This window comes from Cervus elaphus, chromosome 15 (assembly GCF_910594005.1).
Source record: "Cervus elaphus chromosome 15, mCerEla1.1, whole genome shotgun sequence".
NCBI lineage: Eukaryota > Metazoa > Chordata > Mammalia > Artiodactyla > Cervidae > Cervus > Cervus elaphus.
Window position 1 is genome coordinate 38766370 of NC_057829.1, and position 23841 is coordinate 38790210.

General features: G+C 39.9%; 1 protein-coding gene and 1 long non-coding RNA gene across 5 annotated transcripts in view; one reads left to right on the forward strand and one right to left on the reverse strand.

The window, feature by feature from the left end:
• Positions 1-9300, reverse strand: part of LOC122709529 — a 29149-nt gene extending 19849 nt beyond the window's left edge. Inside the window, exons 1-2 of one of the 2 annotated variants that reach the window (XR_006345544.1) lie at positions 8931-9300; positions 7748-7858 (exon numbers count right to left, since the gene is read on the reverse strand). This is a non-coding gene — a long non-coding RNA (uncharacterized LOC122709529). The other variant, XR_006345545.1, reaches the window with a different exon arrangement.
• A 172-nt stretch (positions 9301-9472) lies between these two features.
• GHITM (growth hormone inducible transmembrane protein) lies at positions 9473-22929 on the forward strand. 3 transcript variants are annotated; one of them, XM_043926136.1, is made up of 9 exons: positions 9473-9596; positions 11156-11320; positions 12289-12388; positions 13893-14004; positions 14424-14565; positions 17479-17587; positions 19076-19264; positions 19866-20037; positions 21571-22929. In XM_043926136.1, the coding sequence occupies exons 2-9, from the start codon at positions 11192-11194 to the stop codon at positions 21653-21655; spliced, it is 1038 nt and encodes a 345-aa protein (XP_043782071.1). In that variant the 5' UTR covers positions 9473-9596; positions 11156-11191; the 3' UTR covers positions 21656-22929. The 3 variants fall into 3 exon arrangements, with proteins under 3 accessions (XP_043782071.1, XP_043782072.1, XP_043782070.1); XM_043926137.1 differs by having other exon boundaries at positions 9479-9619; XM_043926135.1 differs by having other exon boundaries at positions 9501-9742.
• The last annotated feature ends 912 nt before the right edge of the window (positions 22930-23841 follow it).

A 23841-nucleotide genomic window follows, 5' to 3' on the forward strand; every position in this document is an offset into this window, starting at 1 on the left:
GGCCAAAGTATTGGAGTTTCAACTTCAACATCAGTCCTTCCAGTGAACACCCAGGACTCACCTCCTTCAGGATGGACTGGTTGGATCTCCTTGCAGTCCAAGGGACTCTCAACAGTCTTCTCCAACACCACAGTTCAAAAGCATCAATTCTTCGGTGCTCAGCTTTCTTCACAGTCCAACTCTCACATCCATACATGACTACTGGAAAAACCATAGCCTTGACCAGACGGACCTTTGTTGGCAAAGTAATGTCTCTGCTTTTTAATATGCTATCCAGGTTGGTCATAACTTTCCTTCCAAGGAGTAAGCGTCTTAATTTCATGGCTGCGTTCACCATCTGCAGTGATTTTGGAGCCCAAAAAAATAAAGTCAGCCACTGTTTCCACCGTCTTCCCATCTATTTCCCATGAGGTGTTGGGACCAGATGCCATGATCTTAGTTTTCTGAATGTTGAGCTTTAAGCCAACCTTTTCACTCTCTTGTTTCACTTTCATCAGGAGGCTTTTTAGTTCCTCTTCACTTTCTGCCATAAGGGTGGTGTCATCTGCATATCTGAGGTTATTGGTATTTCTCCCAGCAATCTTAATTCCAGCTTGTGCTTCTTCCAGCCCAGCGTTTCTCATGATGTACTCTGTATATAAGTTAAATAAGCAGAGTTGACAATATACAGCCTTGACGTACTCCTTTTCCTATTTGGAACCAGCCTGTTGTTCCATGTCCAGCTCTAACTGTTGCTTCCTGACTTGCATACAGGTTTCTCAAGAGGCAGGTCAGGTGGTCTGGTATTCCCATCTCTTGAAGAATTTTCCATTTTGCTGTGATCCACACAGTCAAAGGCTTTGGCGTAGTCAATGAAGCACAAATAGATGTTTTTCTGGAACTCTCTTGCTTTTTCCATGATCCAGCAGATATTGGCAATTTGATCTCTGGTTCCTCTGCCTTTTCTAAAACCAGCTTGAACATCTGGAAGTTCTTGGTTCACGTATTGCTGAAGCCTGGCTTGGAGAATTTTGAGCATTTTTTTTTTTCACTAGCGTGTGAGATGAGTGCAATTGTGCGGTAGTTTGAGCATTCTTTGGGATTGCCTTTCTTAGGGATTGGAATGAAAATAGACCTTTACCAGTCCTTGGCCACTACTGAGTTTTCCAAATTTGTTGGCATACTAAGTGCAGCACTTTCACAGCATCATCTTTCAGGATTTGAAATAGCTCAACTGGAATTCCATCACCTCCATAGCTTTGTTTGTAGTGATGCTTTCTAAGGCCCACTTGACTTCACATTCCAGGATGTCTGGCTCTAGGTGAGTGATCACACCACTGTGATTATCTGGGCCATGAAGATCCTTTCTGTACAGTTCTTCTGTGTATTCTTGCCATCTCTTCTTAATATCTTCTGCTTCTCTTAGGTCCATACCATTTCTGTCCTTTATTGAGCCCATTTTTGCATGAAATGTTCCCTTGATACGTCCAAGGTAAGAGAAACCCAAGTAAGACGGTAGGTGTTGCAAGAGGGCATCAGAGGGCAGACACACTAGAACCATAATCACAGAAAACTAGCCAACTTGATCACAGGACCACAGTCTTGTCAAACTCAATGAAACGAAGCCATGCCGTGTGGGGCCACCCAAGACGGTCGGGTCATGGTGGAGAGGTCTGACAGAATGTGGTCCACTGGAGAAGGGAATGGCAAACCACTTCAGTATTCTTGCCTTGAGAACCCCATGAATGTATGAGTATGAGTATGAGAAAGCTGCACAGTGTGGCCAAAAAATAATTAATTTTTTTTAATTTAATATTAAAAAAAAAAACACCACTATGACAACAATCTCTTATCTCCTGTGATCACAGAACAGATGTAGTTGAGAATCAAACTTGGGGCCTGATTGGAAGGATCATAAAGTTTCAGCATGAGTTATCTAGGAAAATCTGCCAAATCTCTCACGCTAAGATGAGGGCATCGGTGCAGAGAGAATGGTGTGGCAACATTTGGGCAGATCCTAATGAGGTTGAGAATTTTGAACCCCCAAGTGTCCCTTAATATTCTTTCCTGGCAGCAGTAGTCACACACACACACACACACACACACACACACACACACACACAGACACGCCTGCCCCTCCCCCGATGAGGAAACCTTGCCTTTGCTCCATTTAAAAAACTAAAATTCAACAGCTACACCTAAAGCACTTTACTCATAAGAGATGCAGAATCTTATCACCTATGCCACCACTTACTGGCTCCAGATACAAGATAAGAGTCAGATTTCAACATAGCCCAGATGGAGAAGGCTATTTCTTGAGGCTTTTTTTTTTTAACATACCAAAGAGTTATAGGATCTCACCAATTAGAATCATCAGTAGTCTGGCTAACACGTAAGGATGTAGAATGTAAGGGTATTAAGGAAAATTAAATATATAGTTTGATTATCAATATAGATGTACTTCCCTGGAATTCAGGATTTAAATTATGTTACTATGAGCTTGTGAGGTCTTCCCTGGTGGCTCAGTGGTAAAGAATTTGCCTGCAATGCAGGAGATGTGGGTTCAATCCCTGGGTGGGGAAGATCCCCTGGAGGAAGGCATGTCAACCCCCTTTAGTATTCTTGCCTGAAGAATTCCATGGCCCAAGGAACCTGGCAAGCTACAGAACATGGGGTCGCAAAGAGTTGGACATGACAGAAGCTACTTAGCACGCACACACATGTAAGCTTGTGGAAGTCACTTTATAATTTTCTAGTTGATGAACTAAAGCTTCGGCTTCCCTGGTGGCTCAGACAGTAAAGAATCCACCTGCAATGCGGGAAACCTGGGTTTGATCCCTGGGTTGGGATCCCTGGAGGAAGGCATGGCAATCCCCTGCAGTAGTCTTGGCTGGAGAATCCCCATGGACAGAGGAGCCTGATAGGCTACAGTCCAACAAACAGTCAGACACATGGGTAACAAAGAGCCGGATACACTGAGCGACTGAAGCTTGGATTAAACAGCACCCTATGTGAGGGTTTATGAGATGCCAAAATTTCTCTCGCATACTGTCAAAAAGTGATTGTTAATTTTTAACATGCAGAAATATCACCTGGAGATTTGGTTAAACAGTTTCCTGGGCCCTAGAGCCAGAAATTCTGATCTAGTAGGTTGAGGGGAACCTTGAATTTTCATATCTAACAAGCTCAGGGGTGATGCCACTGCATCTGGCATAAGGACCTAGAACCTATTATTCCTTACACTTGGAGTGAAAGTGAAAGTCACTCAATCCTGTCCAACTCTTTGCAACCCCACAGACTATACAGTCCATGGAATTCTCCAGGTCAGAATATTGGAGTGGGTAGCCTTTCCCTTCTCCAGGGGATCTTCCCAACCCAGGGATCAAACCCAGCTCTCCCGTATCGCAGGTGGATCCTTTACCAGCTGAGCCACAAGGGAAGACCTACACTTGAAGAGCACTACTATAAGAGAATTTGAAGGCTCAGGGAGAAAGGAATATTGGAGTACACCTCTTACGTGCAATCTGCTGGACCACCTCTTAGTATAACTTGGTTTTAGACATGTTAGAGATGTCCTAAAGCAGCTAGAAATAAGATACTGGAATACAGAGAACACATTTATGGAATTTTTACCAAGAGATCATAAAACTACCTCAAACAACATCTCATTGATACAATCTTAGATGGAAAACTAAAACTTTTCTGCTTAGCAGGCCTGCCACCAGAGCAGACCACCATGTCAGAGGAATCCAAGATTCTATACTAAAGTTTCCTCAGCCAATTTTTCATGATTTCTTCTTTAAGGAGTCTTTTCAGGCATTTTTTTCTGCATTTTTTTCCTAATTGCCCTCCTCCATGAAATTTTAATGTCACAGATAAACTAGCACGTGTATTGTGTGTAATGTATAGCTGTGATGTGTGTATGTGCGTGTGCACACGTGTGCATGCACGCTCAGTTCCTTCAGTTATGTCTGACTCTTTGAGACCCCATGGACTGTAGCCCACCAGGCTCCTCTGTCCATGGAATTCTCCAGACAAAAATACTGGAGTGGGTTATCATTTCCTCCTCCAGGGGATCTTCCCAACCCAGGGATCAAATCTGCGTCTCCTGCATCTCCTGCATTGCAGGCAGATTCTTTACCAGATTCTTTATACATATCCAGGCATATCTCACTTATTGCACTTTGAAGATATACTACATCTTTTACAAATTGAAGGCCTGTGGCAACCTTGCAGTGAGCAAGTCTATCGGTGCCATTTTTCATATGGCATTTGTTTACTTTGTGTCTTTAGGACACATTTTGGTAATTCTCAGAACATTTTTTATTTTTTCAGTATTATTGTATTTGTTATGGTGATCTGTGATCAGTGATCTTTGATGTTTCTAGTATGACTGAAGGCTCAGATGATGGTTTGTATTTTTTAGCAATAAAACATTTTTAAATTAAGATATGTACATTGTTTTTTCAGACATAATCCATTATTGCACACTTAATAGAGTACAGCATAGTGTAAACATAACTTTTACATGCATTGGGAAATCAAAATATTTGTGTAACTTGCTTTAATGAGACAGTCACTTTATGTTGTAGCCCAGAATCAAACCCACCTCTAAAGTCTGTCTGTGTATGAAGATTTTTTTCACCCCTTGAGAACAGTCTTTACATTCATTTGGGAATGTAGATTCTAGACCCAGATCCACCATTATCTTGTTAGGTTTTCTTAAGCTTACGATCATTTCTGGATCTTAGTTTACTCCTTACAATCTGATCAGGAAGTATGAGACAATTCTTAGGATTTCTCCAATGTTCTGCACCTCCATGGATACTATTCCATTAATAGTCTTCCCCTTTGACCCATATACAGTATTTGGTTGCATCTCTGTGTGAGGTAGACACTGAAAAGTTGCCAGTAAAATGAGAATGAAAAGGAGCTACATTTTCCCTTAATCTGGCATCAATGTTGCTTTCGAGTCCTCAGTCAGTCTAAAGCAGATAGCTTAGTTTATTCCATTCTGGGAAGCTCAGGACAGTCTGATAATTTGCCAGCCCAGATTTAGAACCCATCACCAAACTTGGAGTTCAAACCATTTTCTCCTCTCCTGGGTCCCATATGGATTAGAACAGCCACATTATTCAGTTCTTCTGCCCATTTTTTAATTGGGTTGCTGTTTTTGTTTTGTTTTTGATGTTGAGTTGTATGAGCTCTTTATATATGTTGAGTATTAATCCCTTATGTCATTTACAAATATTTTTTCCCATTGAGTTAGGGTTTCCCTGGTGGCTCAGACAGTAAAGAATTTGCCTGCAATGCAGGAGACCCAGGTTCAATCCCCGGGTCGGAAAGATCCCGAGTGGCAACCCATGCCAGTATTCTTGCTGGAGAATTCCACTGACAAAGGAAGGGCCTTGTGGCTACAGTCCATGGGGTCATAAAGAGCTGGACACTACTGAGCAAATAACACACAACACACATACATTAAGTAAGTTACCTGTTTTGTCCATAGTTTCCTTTACTATGCAAAAGCTTTTAAGTTTAGTTAGGTCCCACTTTAATATTTTTGCTTTTGTTCCTTTTACTTTAGGAGACGGATCCGAAAAATATTACTGTGATTTATGTCAAAGGGTGTTCTGCTTTTGACATCTTGTAGTCTAGTATGACTCTAGTATCTAGTAGTCTTATATTTAGGTCTTTAATCCATTTTGAGTTCATTTTTGTGTATGGTGTTAGAGAATGTTCTGATTTCATTCTTTTACATGTAGCTGCCCAGTCCTTCCATTTTTCCAGAGGAACTGCAGATGGCCAATAGGCACCTGAAGAGATGCTCAACATTGCTAATCATCAGAGAAATGCAAAATCAAAACCACAATGAGATGTCACCTCCCATCTATCAGAGTGTCTATCATTAAAAATAACACAAACAACAGATGTTGGCAAGGATGTGGGGAAAAAGTGAACTCTCATACTGTTGGAGGGAATGGAAATTAGTGTAGCCACTGTGGAAAACAGAATGGAGGTTTCTCAGAAGAATGGAACTGGAGGAATCAACCTGCCTGACTTCAGGCTCTACTACAAAGTCACAGTCATCAAGACAGTATGGTACTGGCACAAAGACAGAAATATAGATCAATGGAACAGAATAGAAAGCCCAGAGATAAATCCACGAACCTATGGACACCTTATCTTTGACAAAAGAGGCAAGAATATACAATGGAAAAAAGACAACCTCTTTAACAAGTGGTGCTGGGAAAACTGGTCAACCACTTGTAAAAGAATGAAACTAGAACACTTTCTAACACCATACACAAAAATAAACTCAAAATGGATTAAAGATCTAAATGTAAGACCAGAAACTATAAAACTCCTAGAGGAGAACATAGGCAAAACACTCTCCGACATAAATCACAGCAAGATCCTCTATGACCCACCTCCCAGAATATTGGAAATAAAAGCAAAAATACACAAATGGGACCTAATTAAACCTAAAAGCTTTTGCACAACAAAGGAAACTATAAGCAAGGTGAAAAGACAGCCTTCAGAATGGGAGAAAATAATAGCAAATGAAGAAACAAAGGATTAATCTCAAAAATATACAAGCAACACCTGCAGCTCAATTCCAGAAAAATAAATGACCCAATCAAAATATAGGCCAAAGATCTAAACAGACATTTCTCCAAAGAAGACATACAGATGGCTAACACATGAAAAAATGCTCAATGTCACTCATTATCAGAGAAATGCAAATCAAAACCACAGCGAGGTACCATTACATGCCAGTCAGAATGGCTGCTATCCAAAAGTCTACAAGCAATAAATGCTGGAGAGGGTGTGGAGAAAAGGGAACCCTCTTACACTGTTGGTGGGAATGCAAACTAGTACAGCCACTATGGAGAAAAGTGTGGAGATTCCTTAAAAAACTGGAAATAGAACTGCCATATGACCCAGCAATCCCACTCCTGGGCATACACACCGAGGAAACACAAATGTCTCTAGAGACACGTGTGCCCCAATGTTCATCGCAGCACTGTTTATAATAGCCAGGACATGGATGTAACCTAGATGCCCATCAGCAGACGAATGGATAAGGAAGCTATGTTACATATGCACAATGGAATATTACTCAGCCATTAAAAAGAATACATTTGAATCAGTTCTAATGAGATGGATCAAACTGGAGCCCATTATACAGAGTGAAGTAAGCCAGAAAGATAAACACCAATACAGTATACTAACACATATATATGGAATTTAGAAAGATGGTAACGATAACCCTATGTGCAAGACAGAAAAAGAGACACAGATGTATAGAACAGACTTTTGGACTCTATGGGAGAAGGCAAGGGTGGGATGATCTGAGAGAACAGCATTGAAACATGTATATTATCAAGTGTGAAACAGATCGCCAGTTCAGGTTGGATGCATGAGACGAGTGCTCGGGGCTGGTGCACTGGGATGACCCAGAGGTATGGGATGGGGAGGGAGGTGGGAGGGAGGTTCAGGATGGGGAACACATGTACACCCATGGCTGATTCATGTCAATGTATGGCAAAAACCACTATAATATTGTAAAGTAATTAGCCTCCAACTAATAAAAAATAAATGAAAAGGAAAAAAAAGAAAGGAGGTTTCTCAAAAAAACTGAACAAATGACTACTATATGACCCAGAACTTCCACTCCCTGGGAGATATTTTGGGGGGGTGGGGAGGGAACAGAAATACTAATTTGAAAAGATACATACACCCCAGTGTTCATAGTAGCATTACTTACAATTGCCAAAGTATGGACGCCTCCATCAACAGATGAACAGCAACCCGCTCCAATATTCTTGCCTGGAAAATTCCAAGGACAGAAGAGCCCAGAAGGCTACAGTCCATGGGGCTGCAAAGAGTAGGACACGCTGAGCACAGTGTACCTACATTAGGATTAGTGATTAATGACTTTTTCTGTTATCTGTCCTACAGCGCCAAGGTCTTAGAATCAGAGAACTTACAATGGAACACTTCATACTGAGTTTTATCTACTTCCCCCACATTTGTAGCTCTTCCTATATCCTACCTCGAAATTAATGGTGCAATTATTCAGCTGATCTCACTCCATTCAGTACAGAGGGATTATGTTGAGTGCCTCCCTCATCCTTATCAGCTACATTCAATCAGTCATTAAAACCTGCAAATTCCTCCTTACTCTTTTACCTCTGTCATAAACCCCCTCTCTGTCCCTCCACTACCTTAATTCCAACTTTGGTCACTTTTTGCTTAAACAATTGCAATAGATTCCTGTTTTCTCAGTCAACGAAACCTCTCCGACTCCACACTAAGCATATCTTCCCGGTATGTGACTAGGTAACTCGCCTTCCTAAAAACACTTAACATCTGTGGAAACAATACCAGCCTAAAGATTATTCGTGATCTGTTCACAATCTCAAGTGACAGATTTCTCTACAGTATTTTCCTGCCATTTTCAGGGTAAAGAAACAACTGTGTGTGAGCTGTCAGTTTTATTACCCACATAAAACGCAAATCTTTGTGTCAAGATTTACATGGTTAGAGGAGTATCATAAATCACAATTAACAATAGCTTAGATAAGGTTCATGAATTTTACATGTTGTTAATGACCTTTATCGAAATACCGCCCCTCTAGTGTTTTACGCAGCTTTATTTTTCTTCTTAGTACTTATCACTAACAAATATTTTGTCAATTTTTCATCTCCACCAGACTAAACGCCGTAGTACCTTTGTTTTGCCAAAACAACGGTACAATGTTATCTTTTATTTGTATGTGTCCCTAGTACAGAGCTTGGTACAAAGTTAGCCTCAGTAAATATTTAATGAGTAAATAAGACAGAAGAAAAAAAGTCTTCCTCGAGTACCAAAAAAAGGTTTTTCAATATTATCTGAATAGGAGCAGTTCTCAGAACCCTGGATAAGAGGCAGAACCTGTTGTACCAACCTATTATTCAAGTATTCGCTGAATCTTGAACTTATGTCGTGGGTAAGTCACAAAACAATGAAATAAACTTCTAAAAATCTGCCTGTTCGCTCTCCGACCTTGCGTGACTCACACCCTTTTGTAGAGTTCACATCGTACCCAAAAAACCGGTTGGTTCCGGTCTGAAACTCCCAATTTGGCATACTATCTCGCAATAAGTTCTTGAGAAGGCGTAAAAAGGCAACAAGTGGAAAGAAACGAGGCGAAAGAATAATTTTTAGTTCTTATACTATCCTCTTTCAATTTTAAAATAATTTTTGTAATTCCTGCCGTTGACACCAGAACGAAAGAACGTCCCACTATCCTCAGCAAACACCGCTGAAACGCCTTCTCTGCCCACACCCACAACGGACGTTGACTGTGACGCTCTTAACCGTGCTCCGCTGGCCCCGCCCCCTAACCCGGAACACCTCCTTCCTACTATGCCCACCCTTCCGTTAGGGCTCCGCTCATGATTGGCTGTCCTTCGTAGTGTTTGCGGCTTCTCCGGATGTTGCGTCACGCAGTGAGCTAAAGAGACTGCGCGCACAGTCAGTAAGAGGTGGGCGGAGGGAGCGGGAGGTTTGGGTGCTTGAGTTTCACCGGCCCGGAGGGGGAACTGCGCGCTTGAGGTGTCCAGGGACTGAGGTACGACTGCCCCGGGCCGACAGGTACCGCGATACTCTGTACTACTGACTGTCGGCCCTCTGGGGCCGCTGCCGACGTGTGGGAAGGTCGGAGGCTGCGGCGCTGCAGCCTGCGTCACGGCCTGGCGGCCCGTCAGTTTTTTGCAGGTGACCCTGTGGAGGGGGTTGCGGCTGCGGGACCTGGGGTAGGCGGGCAGGGGCTCGTCCTCTCTGTCCTCTTCTCGGGCAGCGAGGTGCTGATTCATCTCCGCGGCCGGGCGGCCCAGCCGCCGCCCTAGTAGATAAGGGGATCCCGAGTCTGGTGTGTTGTAGAGTGGTGCGAGTTTTGCTGCCCGGCTCTCATCCGAGTCTTGTTATAAGGGTGAACTTTCTCTGAGGACCAAGCGCCTGAGCTCATGAATGTGCACGGAAGCGTAAGGGCTCGGTAACATTACGCATTTTGTAGCTAAGGCCCCTAAGTTGAAGAGAACAAACCTGTGCACAAGGCCACTTTTTTCTTATGGTAGAAGCAGAATTGCCACCTTGGAGGCCACTGAACTGACGTTCCTGTGTAGGTGTGTTGAGGACTGAGAGGCACAGCAGCTTTAGGCTGAGATGATGTAATGGCGTGAAAGTGCTAGAATGACATGGTATTTTACCGAAGGATATTTATCAGTGTTGTACACCTCGCAGATCCCGTGACAGATCTGGAAATATACTTAGAGATTTAAAAGCAAGGATTCCTAGCTTTTGAGATGCCTGTTAAAATACATATAACTTGTGTCTTTCTTCTAGGGGTTAAAGCATTAGAACAGGAGTTAGACCTAGAAATCTACATTTTTAAGATATATCCTAGGTGGTTTCAGTACCTTGAATATTTTTATGTTTTGTTTCGAACGGAAGTAATACTTAGCATGGGCTTCCCAGGTGGCTCAGTAATGAAATATCTGCTTACCAATGCAGGAACCTCAGGTTCAGTCTCTGGGTGGGGAAGATCCTCTGGAGAAGGATATGGCAGCCTACTCTCCAGTATTCTTGCCTGGGAAATCCAGGACAGAGGAGCCTGGCATGCTGCAGTCCATGGGGCTGAAAAGAGCCCCTTGGACTTAACTAAACAACAACATTTGGCATGTTTGGTTTCCACTGATGTTTTTTATAGCCTTGAAAAGTAATATGACCTTGAAGAGTTAATCATTTCTTATTTGGATGGCATTTTTCCTCTGCTTAAAGTTGTTATTAGTCCTCTTTTATAATTTCCCACTGAATACTGGTATAAATCTTCAGCCAAAACCACGTTTATAAAATCCATCACACACCTTTTAATTCTCTATTAGCAACGTAACTCAAAGAAGTTAATTTCTCTTGTTACTGTTCCTGTTGAGATTTAAGCCCATTTTGGTGATCTATCTCAAACTTTTTGTGGGATGGATTTCTTGAACTAACAAGAAACAAGCAGAGTATTTATTATTATTGCTTAAAAATGTCTCTTTACTTCATCTTTTCCACTAGGAAATGACTGGCTTTTATCGCTTCTGCGTCCTTCCTTCAGTTGGTTAGTGGGTTATTTTTGTCTGTCTCTAGCATTTCAGATCTGCTTGGTAAACCTGGTACACCACCATGCTGGCCGCAAGACTTGTGTGTCTCCGAGCACTACCTTCCAGGGTTTTCCACCCAACTTTCACCAAGGCCTCCCCTGTTGTGAAGAATTCCATCACGAAGAATCAATGGCTTTTAACACCCAGCAGGGTAAAGATAATATTTTTATATTGTCTGTCTTTTTTTTTTTTTTTTTGACAAAGCATGAAGCTCCCTACTTTATCATTAGTGATTAACTGAAACAACCCTGAAAAAGCCCCAAATCAGCACTTTCTCCCTATAGGGTTCTTACCATTCTGTTCCATCCTCATCAAATATGAAAAAGAACCCCTGTAACTTCTCCTTTACTTACAGCTCTTGGAGTTTCTCATTCAGAGAATTTAGAGTAATTTGTGAAGGATTGAGAGCTATATGGTTCAACAAAGAAATGGTGGATCCTGTTGTCAAAAGCTTAAGACCCTGGGAATATTACCAGCTGGCCAGTTGCTAACCATGTCATTTCAGCTCTTGCTTAGAGAGTGGTAAAATAAAATCTGTCAGGTTAGAGAGAAATCCATTTCCTTTTATACTAGATTTCTGCTCTAGCATTCAGATTAGGAGTATAAATTTTAAAATGTGAGGTAGATGGAAATGTACAGAAGCTAAGAGAAACAACTTTTTTCTTCTTAAATTAACTGTTTCACTGTTGAAAAAGCTGAAATACAGGTAGAAGTCCTCTCTCCCTTTGACTTTGTGTTGAGGGAAGAATTGAGCCCATTTCCCAGAAGAGAAATGTAGTTAACACTTACTGAATGCATATCTTTTAAAAGTTAGTGTTTAAAATGGTAAGTCTAGAGGTATAAATAAAATTCATAGTTTATGAAATAAGTAATTCTGAAACTTGAACTGAGAAGTTAGAAATGTAATGAATTAGTGAATCACTTCAAAGCCTAGAGTACAGGTAGGATCTACATTTAATTTTTTAAAGATTAGCTAAGCTGCATTCATAGTGAAGTTACACACATAGAAAGTATCAAGTTACTTTTTACAGAGTTATCTATAGAGTGTCAAGATCCTCTGTTTTATTGTTAACATTCTTTTATGTGGGTGGTATGTATTTTTGTTTTCATTTATGTCAGGAATATGCCACCAGGACAAGAATTGGGTTTCGACGTGGAAAAACAACCCAAGAACTCAAGGAGGCAGCTTTGGAACCATCGGTGGAAAAAATATTTAAAAGTAGGTGGCAACCTTTAGTAAACTCTTTTAAGAGGCCCATGAACAACCTCCTTAAAATGTATGCAAACCTGTATATATGTGCATCTTGTGAGAGGAAGGGCAATCATCCTCAGGGATCTGATGACCCTGCAAAGATTGCTACTTGGCTCTGGGCTCAGTGGTTCCCAGTCAGATTTCTCCCAGAAAAAAATTTCTTTCACCGTTTTTTTTAAAAGGGTTATTAGTTATTATGCTATAATCTGAAAGTTATAATCTGTTAATGAAGTCATTTGAAGTTGTGTAGACTCTTACTCAGACATAATATTTGTATGTACTTCAGGCCAGGAGTAAATCACCAAAACATAGGTGTTAATAAAAAAAAGAAGGGCCCATTTAGGGCCTCTCAGGAAACAATACCTTAATGAAGTCAGCTCAGTCCACAGCTTGGCTTTCAGCTTTGCAACCTCAGACTCTTGATTGGTCATCTACCCAAAGTCAAAAAACACTACTTAACACCCTTGCGAAAGGTTATTACCTATCTTCCCTGACTTAAAATGGGGTTACATCTTGATAAACCCGTCATAAGTTGAAGATGCTCTGAAGTTCAGGATACACTTAATATACCTAACCTTCCGAATATCAGAGCTTAGCCTAGCCTACCTTAAATGTGTTGAGAATACATAACATTTGCCTAAAGTTGGGCTAAACTATTTTATAAAGTGTTGACTCCTTCCTGTGGTTTGTTGAATCCTGAAGGTGAAAAACAGACTTGTTGGGTGAGTACAGAATGGTTGTAAGTGTATGGGTTGTCTACCCACACAATCAACTGGCTGACTGGGCGCTATGGCTTACTGTCACTGTCCTGCATCACAGGAAACTATTATATTGCCTATCAGTAACTCAGGAAAAGATCAAAATTAAAAATTTAAAGTGCAGTTTCTACTTGAATGCATATTGTTTTTGCATCTTTGTAAAGTTGAAAAATCTTCAGTTGGGGACCATCTGTATGCAAATGGGAGAGAGCCCTACTTGGCATTCCTTGGGGCATTTCTATTGGTCAGTTGGCCCTAGAAACCAAATTATATGAGTCATCTCAGCGCATAGTAACATTCTTAGTGAACAGACTTTGACTAAAGGGAGTAAGAGGCTCTTTGTTAATATCTCCATCCAGTTAAGAGTTGATAAATTGTTTCTTTCTCAGTACTCTTGAAAACAAGAGCACCCTCTCCCTTGATTTAGCTGCATAAACACTAATTACATTTTTCTTTGGTTCTTTTTTTCTTGATCATCTTTGTTAATAGTACTGTATAACATTTGACTGAAAATGTTATCTTTAATTTCTCAGAGTGCCATGAGAATATACATCTCTTATGAATGAAATAGTGTGTATCACAGAAGTACCCCTGCATCTGCAGATAACAGTGCGTCCTCATATTTTGTTAGAGTGAAACTACAAATTAAGTAAGTCTGGTCATGTTAGTCAAGAACAACAGTATTAATGTGCATCTCCTCCTGTGTTCTGCAGTTGATCAGATGGGGAGATGGTTTATAGCTGGAGGGGCCGCAGTTGGTCTTGGAGCTTTGTGCTACTATGGATTGGGAATGTCTAATGAGATTGGAGCTATTGAGAAAGCTGTGTAAGTAAATTGTTCCCAAACAATTCTAGCCTTAAAGCTTCCAGTTTTCTTCTCATCTTTATTTTTTGCCACTTTTGGAATCTTTTATGTCCAGTGTTCCAACTGTGTGGAGATATACATGAATAAAAACAATCTATTTCCTTGGCATCTATTTATTCAAAGTAAATAGAAATCTTTACCACAGTTATATGTGTTTAAGTAAGGAGAAAATGTGTTGTCTTGTATGTATGCCAAGCACTTATATATATTTTGTTACTTTTTATCATAACTCCAACATATACATCATTATTTCCTAGATAATGGAATAAAATTTATAGCAATAAAATGCTCTAAATTATCCAGGTCTCCCAGCCAGTAAATGATTCAACCAAGATTCCCATTCATAATCCTGTAAATTAACCATGTTGTGTTTCTTACAGAATCTGGCCTCAGTATGTGAAGGATAGAATTCACTCCACTTACATGTACTTAGCAGGGAGTATTGGCTTAACAGCCTTGTCTGCCGTGGCAGTGAGCAGAACTCCTGCTCTCATGAACTTCATGATGAGAGGCTCTTGGATAGTAAGTCGGCTTGTTTTTGTTTTCCTTTCCCACTAAATAGCAAAAGATTAGGTGAAAACTATTGGAGCAGGGGTATTAAGTGGAAAGAATACCTTACTATATGAAATATGTTTTTGCTCAGGTAATATATGAATTGTTGGTGCAGCTGAAACAAAGTGGGATATACATTCTTAGGCAAGTCAGGTATTATTCCATGTTGAATATGTATTTTAGTAGCAGTAAAGGTGTTGGAACTTAAACTTAGAGGAAACATCCTATGTATCTAGTAGGAGATTTAAAACAGCTCTATCTTATAGGAGTTCACTAAAAAATAAGGCAAATGAAAATCCATCTTAGAGATCAGGGAAAATAGCTGTCACAAAAACCCAAGCTACTCTAAGAGTAGAATAATACTGCTACTGTTACTCTGAATTCTCCTTGAACCTATATAAGGCTTTATATTCAATGAGAGTTTCATTTCAGAGGACAGAGTAGTCCAGTTTTGTAAAACAGTTTGGAAAGAGGAGAGAAGGTAGTCACTACAAGTGACTTTATAATCCCATTCAAGTGAAGTTTGAGTATTTGAGATCTGGAGTGTAAAGAAGACACAATTAGGGTGTGTTTGATTGCCAGGCTGAGGAGAGTGCCTAACAGAGGCCATTGCAGATACTGGAACAGCAAAAGTATGAAATGTATTTGAGCTTTAAGAGCTAATGTGGAAGAGACGAGAAGCAAGACCTCTTGAAGGTCTGAAACGAGGGATAAGACCCAAACTAAAGCAGTAGTGTGAGACTGGAAAGGAAGGTGAGATGGGAAAGTTTATCTAATATACTTAGAGACTTCTCATGGCAAATTCCCACTGATTCTTTCCATTCTTCTCTTGGCAACCCAGATCCCCATGACTTCCAAATCTGTAATATTTCCACTATACTATACTTTCCAAAAGGAGAACCATTTGCAGTTATATAGCCATTTGGACGCTTGAGTATTAGGGTCTTGTTTCTCAGATGGGTATAAGACTCTCCTAGCCTCAAGGTTATTGAAGGCACAGAATCAGCTTGTTGAACTCTCATCAGGTATGTCAGTTTTAATGAGGTAAACAGTTTAAAGCAGTGCTTTTATAATAAAGCAAACATGCAAGATTAAAATATACAAAAGAGTTTAACCCCTAAAATAAGACTTCAAGAAAGTTTTGTGCTTGAACCGTATTCTCAGGTGCCTGTGGGCATAAGATTAATCTCACCTGCTGTTACGGCTGCTTAAGTAAAATAGAAAGCCAGACAGGTGCTACAGAGATGAAGAAGCCTTTGGAAGGTGACAGGCATACGCATGATGTCAAAGTACCAAGCACAAAGTTTGTGCTTTTGAAACAGAGTAGAGACATCTGACGCTGCTTAGAACAGCCATGGTACCTACTAGGAATACTTTCTCAAGGAAGTAATCCTTGAATATGTCAGCCAGATAGGAAGTGAGGTATTTTTTGGCACAATAAGCAGAATTAAAGAGGCATGAATGTGGGATGTGTTTGCAGTATATCAGTTCACTGTAGCTGAAGTGTAGAGTATGGGAACGTAAAAGGCAAAAAATGGACCTGCGTCATGAAGAATTTTAAAAGAAAAATACACAGTTGTGTTAAATACCCTGAAAATGCAGAGATCCATGAACGGAATTGTTTCTCTGTTGGAAGATGTTGGAGTAGAATCCAGTGTGCTATTCTGTATTATGAGTGAAGACTTTCCCATTCTCAGCAAAAATAGCTGTTACATTTACCTGTACTTTACCACAGGGGTTGACCATTCAGATGTCCTTGGTTCAGACAGATGAGGCAGATGAGTGAGGCAGGCCTGGTATGCTACACGGGATTGTTGGCATCTAGAGAAAGCCTTCCCAACTAAATGAATTCACTTTTGTTTGTTTGTTTGAATAGTTGGCCAAACAAAATGTCTGCTGCCTAATCTTGCCAAAGGGCTGCAAGTATGCAATTTCTGCCTTAAATTTCCTGAAGATTATCATCTTTCTTGCTTTACAAACATTTCTTTCTTGTGCACACAGAATATATAAATTACAGTGGAATCTAACACAGGCAAAGAAGAGGGATGAGGGCCAATTCAGCCAAAAAACTGGGAGAATAGAAACGAAGACTCTTTATTTCTCATCTTTTTTATGTGCTCCTATTTTTCAAGTTTTCATTTAGAGAATAGAGTTTAAGGCAGTGTACCATATATGTTCTAATTGGTATATCATGACATTGTTTTTAATGTTGGTGCTATGCCAAAATAAATGTAATCTAAAATAATTGTTCTGGGATTTTTAAAGTGGTTTTGTTACACCTCTGTCTAACAGGAATAAAATTTTTTAAAGATTTATTTTTACATATTTATTTATTCGACTGTGGTGGGTCCTTGTTGCTGCACATGGGCTCTCTAGTTGCCGCATGCGGGGCCCACTCTAGTTGTGGTGCGTGACCGCTCGTTGCTGTGGCTTCTCTTGTCGTGGAGCACAGGCTCTAGGCATGTGGGCTCGGTAGCTGTGGCTCCTGGGCTCTAGAACACTGGCCCAGCAGTTGTGGTGCACAGGCCTAGTTACTTCGTGGCATGTGGGATACTCCCAGACCAGGGATCAAATAGGTGTCCCCTAGCATTGCAGGGTGGATTCCTAACCACTGGACCACCAGGGAAGCCCAGAATAAAAGCTCATTTACTTTAAGTTGTCTGCAAAACTTTATGTATGACAGTAGGGGGTGCTCTTGCTAATTTAATCAAACTGAAGTAAGCACAAGGCCTTTTAATGTGCTAGAAAAATAAAGGATTCTGTTTATTATTCTTTATCTTTTTAAGCATAGTCTATTGGAAGGACTAACTGAACTTGGAACTTGTGGGTTCTGCTTTGTTGTTGTGTAAGGATTGGTTTTTCTTAGTAATACATGTCTTTCAGACCATTGGTGCAACCTTTGCAGCCATGATTGGAGCTGGAATGCTGGTACAGTCAATATCATATGAGCAGAGCCCAGGCCCAAAGCACCTTGCTTGGTTACTCCATTCTGGTATGTTTTAAAATTGTTATTAAACAGTCTTAAATACTACCTCTTTTGGGGGCTCTTCACAGTCATAAATGATACACACACAATTGAATTAAGCCTCATGTCTACTAAACACTTAGTTTCCTGCTCTTATTTCTGGTTGTATTATTGCCAGAGCTCCATTCTGGCAAGTTAATATTTCTGATACTAAGACTGTGGACAGCCCTGGTGTTACACTATTCTCAGGTAATAGCCTAGATAGGCAGAGGTTTCTTTTTATGTATTTTGTCTAATACTAGGAGGATTTCAGATCTGGTACACATCACTTAGGAATTGCTCTTATTGTGTATCTTTCAGAAAATAAAAAACTGAAGGTCTCCACCAGGGAAAGAGGAGGTAAAAATAAGAGCAGAGGTTTTTGCAGTGGAATATAGGGAAGAAAGCAATCAAAAAGATCTCTGGAAATGTACTTCTAATTAGCTGTACTTCTGTACAGCTCATGTGACACCATTAGTTGGATCGATATTTATTTAGATAGTTCTTGACCCAAAGTTACTGTCGGCAAGGCAGAGGCTGTCCAACCCTGGTATTCTGGAACAGTTTTATTATTCTTTGAGGTATTTGTAATAGTCTCCTTAATTATGGAACAACACATGCTTGTTTACATAAAGTATTTTCCATGACAAGTATCTGCCTCTGGGTTGAGTAAAGAGCCAGCCAGGTGCAGAACAAAAACACTTCTTAGATGCTTGTTCCCTACCGCAAAATAAGACAAATTCTATAAGCATTACCGTGAAACTTCCAGGGAAGGAGATGGGAAATGTTTTTAACATGGGTTAGTACATGGAAATTGGGTTGTGGGCACCCAATATGATGAATTTCCAGTGTGAAATACATCATTTATATTCATGTGCTGTCTTTGTTTGGGTGAATATGAGACAGCATGACTTCCCAACCTTGGCTTTCAAGTCTCTCTCCCAGCAGGTCTTAGGTAATTCAACCATAGGTATTTTCCATGGAGCTTTACAGGACAGAACTTTAGTGAATGGGAGGGCAGAGATCCCAGTATTTTCTTTTAATACCAGTATCCTGCTTTTAAGAAGAAAATTATTTATAACATAGTATGCATTTGCTGCTTTTTAAAAAAGTTATTTTAAGCCATCTCATTTCTTCTAAATGTGAATGTTATTGTAAAAACTTGGTAGACTCAGATCCAAATAATGAGCTACATTGAATTTGACAAAGTTACTAAAAATCTAGACTAGTATTTATACTTGTGAGTATTGACTATTTGGCTAGAAATGGTCTTACTGTTGTGATTTAGAATTTGGATAGGTATAAGTTTTAGCTTAGGAGCTTTGGGGCTACTGTTAGCTAAATGCAGAGAAGACTTTGTAGTCCTGTTGTTGAACAGTAAGCTCTAATATGTTCAAAAGGCAGGTTAGTTAGAAGCATTTTCCTTTTGGTTGTTATGTAGTAAAATGCTTAAGTGCCCACTTGCTCTTTCTCCAGGTGTGATGGGTGCTGTGGTGGCTCCGCTGACGATACTAGGGGGGCCTCTTCTCGTCAGAGCTGCATGGTACACGGCTGGCATTGTGGGAGGCCTCTCCACCGTGGCCATGTGTGCACCCAGTGAGAAGTTTCTGAACATGGGGGCGCCCCTGGGCGTGGGCCTCGGTGTCGTCTTTGTGTCCTCACTAGGTAAGCCACTGTGCTTTGACACTTGGTTCTTGATGTCCTGAAATCATCTAACATACCCTGGTATTCTGATGGAGAGAATGTAGTAAATGTCCTTTTTTAAAGTTGATTAAAAGATATATGCCAGTTTGACTGGATTTACTCATTTGGCATAATGGCAAACCATTATTACTGGTTTTACCAAATGCATCTTAAATGAGAAAGTTGGTCTGGAGAACATGAAAATTTCTCTGATGCAGGAACCTTCCTATTATCCACATAATAGGAAGTGACCCAATAACAAGTGTTAGAATTTGGATAGGTATAAGTTTTAGCTTAGGAGCTTTGGGGCTTCTGTTAGCTAAATGAGGAGAAGACTTTGTAGTCCTGCTGTTTAACAGTAAGCTCTGAAATTCTATTGGTTACCCAATAACAAGTGACCCAATGCAGGAGTGAGTATAATGGGTTTTGAACTAAATGTATTTAAAACTAGACAGTGCACTTACTCAAATGTTTCCTTACCTGTGCAGTATACCAAAGAAAAAGTTCTGTGAGTAATGTTGATTATAAATCCTAGTTACAGAAAAATCCTTTCAAAAGAATTTTTTTCCCATTTTGATTTCAGGGTCGATGTTTCTTCCACCCACCACTGTGGCTGGTGCCACTCTGTACTCAGTGGCAGTTTATGGTGGATTAGCTCTTTTCAGCATGTTTCTTCTGTATGATACACAGAAAGTAATCAAGCGTGCAGAAGTAGTACCAATGTATGGAGTTCAGAAATATGATCCCATCAATTCGTAAGTAGCCTTGAATGTCTTTCTTTGTTGCATAAGGATGTTTGTGTTGGTTTGGCCTATTTTGTTTTATGACTGTTAGTTTCCAAGGGCTGCTGTAACAAATTATATAAACTGGGTGATTTACAACAAGTTTATTCTGTTCCAGAGTCCAGAAGTGTGACATCAGGGTATCCTCGGGGCTGTTACCTTCTGAGGGTTCCAGGGGAGCATCTGGCCCATGCCTCTCTCCTGGCTTCTTGTTGTGACCAGCCATCCTTGGCGTTCCTTAGCGTTCATCACTCTGACCTCTGCTCCTGTGTTCATGTGATGTGCTCCCTGTGTCTCTGTCTCTCATCCGTTCAGTTCAGTCACTCAGTTGTGTCCAACTCTCTGCAACCCCATGGACAGCAACATGAGTCGGTGATGCCATCCAACCATCTCATCCTCTGTCGTCCCCTTCTCCTTCTGCCTTCAATCTTTCCCAGCATATTATGTCTCTCATAATGGTGCCATATTGGACTAAGGTTCACCCTTCTCCAGTGTTACCTCTTCTTAATTCACATCTTAATTACATTCACAAAGACCCGAAAATAAGGTCACATTCACAGATAACACAGATTAGAACTTGACATATCTTTTGAGTTCAGCCTGCAACCATGTTGAATTTTAGTATTTTATTGCTATTAATTTTTTGGTCTGGTCTCTCCTTAGTAAGCTATGTGTACACGGAACGTTTGATTATATTGCAACTAAGTGTGATAATTAGGTGTGTATTCAGTTGATTCAGAGTATTGTACCTATTTTTGTTAATTAGCCTTATAAAACTCTTGTCAGTAAATTATTTTTGTAGTCTATATTTAACAGACTTTAAAAGTAAAGAAAAAATGTATTTTTTTAAGTGTTCCTATAGTGCTTACAGATTTGTAGCAAGTTTCTTTGGAGGTGATGCAGGGAGGCAATGAGGAAATATGTTTTAAAATGCCAGACTTGTGTCTAACACATTTTTGTAAAGGTGTTTCTTTGGTCTTGTTTAGATTAGTTCATTGTCTATCACCCTTTTCTTTTATTTTTAACAAAATAACTGTACTCAAGAGTACCAGAGAATATAAAGTTTTTTTTAAAACTGCCCTTCAACAAAGATTAATCTGCCAAAAGAAAATCTTGACAGTTTTCTAGTCTAAGACTTCCTTTTTTGTTGTTCAGTCGCCAAGTGTCCCGGCTCTTTTGCAGCCCCACCAACTATAGCCTGCCGAGCTCCTCTCTCCCTGGGATATTCCAGGCAAGAATACTGGAGTGGGTTGCCATTTCCTTCTCTAGGGAATCTTCCAGACCCAAGGATCGAACCCACATCTCCTGAATTAGCAGACAGATTCTTTACCGTTGAGCCACCAGGGAAGCCCAGGACTTCCTTAGTTGACATCTTTTTTTTAAATTTCCATTTCATCTATCTAGGACATATAATCAGTATTGCTCTTTCTCTACTTCATTAAGGAATAGTTTTTGTCATTGTTATAAGAACTACATCATATTTAATGGACATAATTTCTTTTCTAGGATGCTGGGAATCTACATGGATACATTAAACATATTTATGCGTGTTGCCACTATTCTAGCAACTGGAGGCAACAGGAAGAAGTGAAGTGACTCAGCTTCTGACTTCCTTAATACATCAGATATCTGGCTTGTTTAATAGGGGCAGATACTCATTAAATAGTTTGTACAAGCAGCTTTCGTTGAAGTTTAGAAGATAAGAACTTGTCATCGTGTTTCAAACGTTCCAGTAATGTGATGCTTCAGGTCTGCTTTTCTCCTGGAGAATAAATTCAGTAGTTCTCTTCCAGATAGCATATGCATTTTCAATTCTCATGTCTGAGTAATTCTAAAATGTTCTGATTGTGAAAACCAAAGTTTGTTTCACAGGAATTTGAGTGTTTTATCTATTTTAAAATTTATTTGGTTTAGTGAAAATTCACAAACTTGTGTACCTGCAGTTTTCTTTTTGGAATGTGGATTATTAACAAGTAATGTCATAAGTGATGAAAGGATTTGGTAAAGGGACCAGAGAGAAGTAAAGGGTCACCTGCAGTTTTTCTTTGAATACTCAGCACTTAGGTAATGGTGGTGGGCAAGTGAGGGAGTCTGGACATTTGGAAACAAGTCATGACTGTATCTCTGCTGAACCTACCAGACACATTGAGCAGATAACAAAGACATAGATGATTCTCCAGGCTCTCCTTATAATACAGATGGGATCATGTTTGACTTCCTGTTGTCTCACACTGTTAGGAGAGTTCAAAATGCTAACCACATGGAGAATTCCTGTTATAACATGTATGTTGTAAGTCTTACTTTTGAATCACCTGAAACAAAATATCCTTAAAACACTCAGGAAAAAAAATACTCAAAGCATCAATGTTATTGCATTTTAAGTATACAAACAGTATGCATAATTGCTGGAAATTTTTGCAAATTTATTGAGATGCTTAAAGGAATGCGTGCTTGCCGTTCTCATTTATTCAAGCTTTAAAACTTTATCAGAAAAACCTGTCTGTGATTTATACTTGAGATTATGAAAGTTTTTCCCTTTGATTTGATTTCTTGCATTCAAAAAGGAAGGCAAAGTGAGGCTTTTTTCATGAACTATATCAATCAAAAATGTAATGGAGAAAAGACTTCATTAGAGTTTCCCCCGCCAGAATTTTCCTTCTCCATAGACCGTTATCTTGTGCCGTTTGTAAGTTTTTTGATACAGAAGAGTTATTTTTGGAAGTTATTAGGAATGAAATAAGTGTATGATTATTGAGATGGTGTATCAACAAATATTTATTACAGTAATCCAGAAAAAAACTGTTCTTACCACCTCACTTCAGGATGTTTATTTCCGAAATAATAAAGGTTCTAGTCAGATGGTGATTGGTCTGTGATTTTTCCAGCTGACCCATATGCATACCATTGAATAGGGGTTTTGTGAAAGCAACTGACTGTCTTACTGACGTAGTATATAGAGTAGTAGTTTAGTCACTAAATCATGTCCAACTCTTTGTGACCTGATGGACTGTAGGTCACCAGGCTCAGCTGTCCATGGGATATTCAGGCAACAATACTTGAGTGGGTTGCCATTCCCTTCTCCAAGGGATCTTCCTCACCCAGGTGTTGAACCCGCGTCTTCCTACATTGGCAGCCAGATTGTTGACCACTGAGCTACAGTGTCATGAGCATAACCGTGGTACTTCCAGCTTGACTGCATTTGTTTGAACCCTAACTCTTCTATTCCTTTTGTGACTGCAGGCAGATTATATCACCTCTCCCTCATTTCCTCGTCTGTAAAATGAAGATGACAACAGAACTACCTGATAGGGTTAAGGTGAAATGTACGGGCACTCAGTAAACACTGTCTAAGCTTTACTTGCTGTTGCTGGCTGGTTTTGAAGGTTTGTTTGTTTTTTTTTTAAGAACTGTGAAACATCTATTTGTTTTCCCTAGTCTACCTTAGTTTTGGTCTTAAAGTGTAATCTTACAGGTCCTGTTGTCAGTCATGTTTTAGAATTCACAGTTTATATCCTTACGTTTGCATGGTATCATACACAATGCAAAATGATGTCATCTCAACACTGGGTATCAGGCAAAGGCTTATCTAGAAAAGGGGGGGGGGGGTTATTTTATTGTAGATAAGACAATGAAGACTTTTCAATATAAAGTGAGTTTTATAAAATATGAATACTTACAAATTAAAATATTATAGTAGGTCTAAAATGATAATAGTAGAAAATCTCTAGTTCCCTGGCTCTTGTTAACATACCACTGGGTTTTTGGTTTTTTCCCCTT

Coding starts and splice junctions, on each gene's coding strand:
- GHITM (XM_043926136.1), top strand. CDS start 11,192: ATGCTGGCCGCAAGACTTGTGTGTCTCCGAGCACTACCTTCCAGGGTT. Junction 17,588..19,075: donor TGCTTGGTTACTCCATTCTG/GTATGTTTTAAA, acceptor CTCTTTCTCCAG/GTGTGATGGGTGCTGTGGTG. Junction 20,038..21,570: donor AAATATGATCCCATCAATTC/GTAAGTAGCCTT, acceptor TTTCTTTTCTAG/GATGCTGGGAATCTACATGG.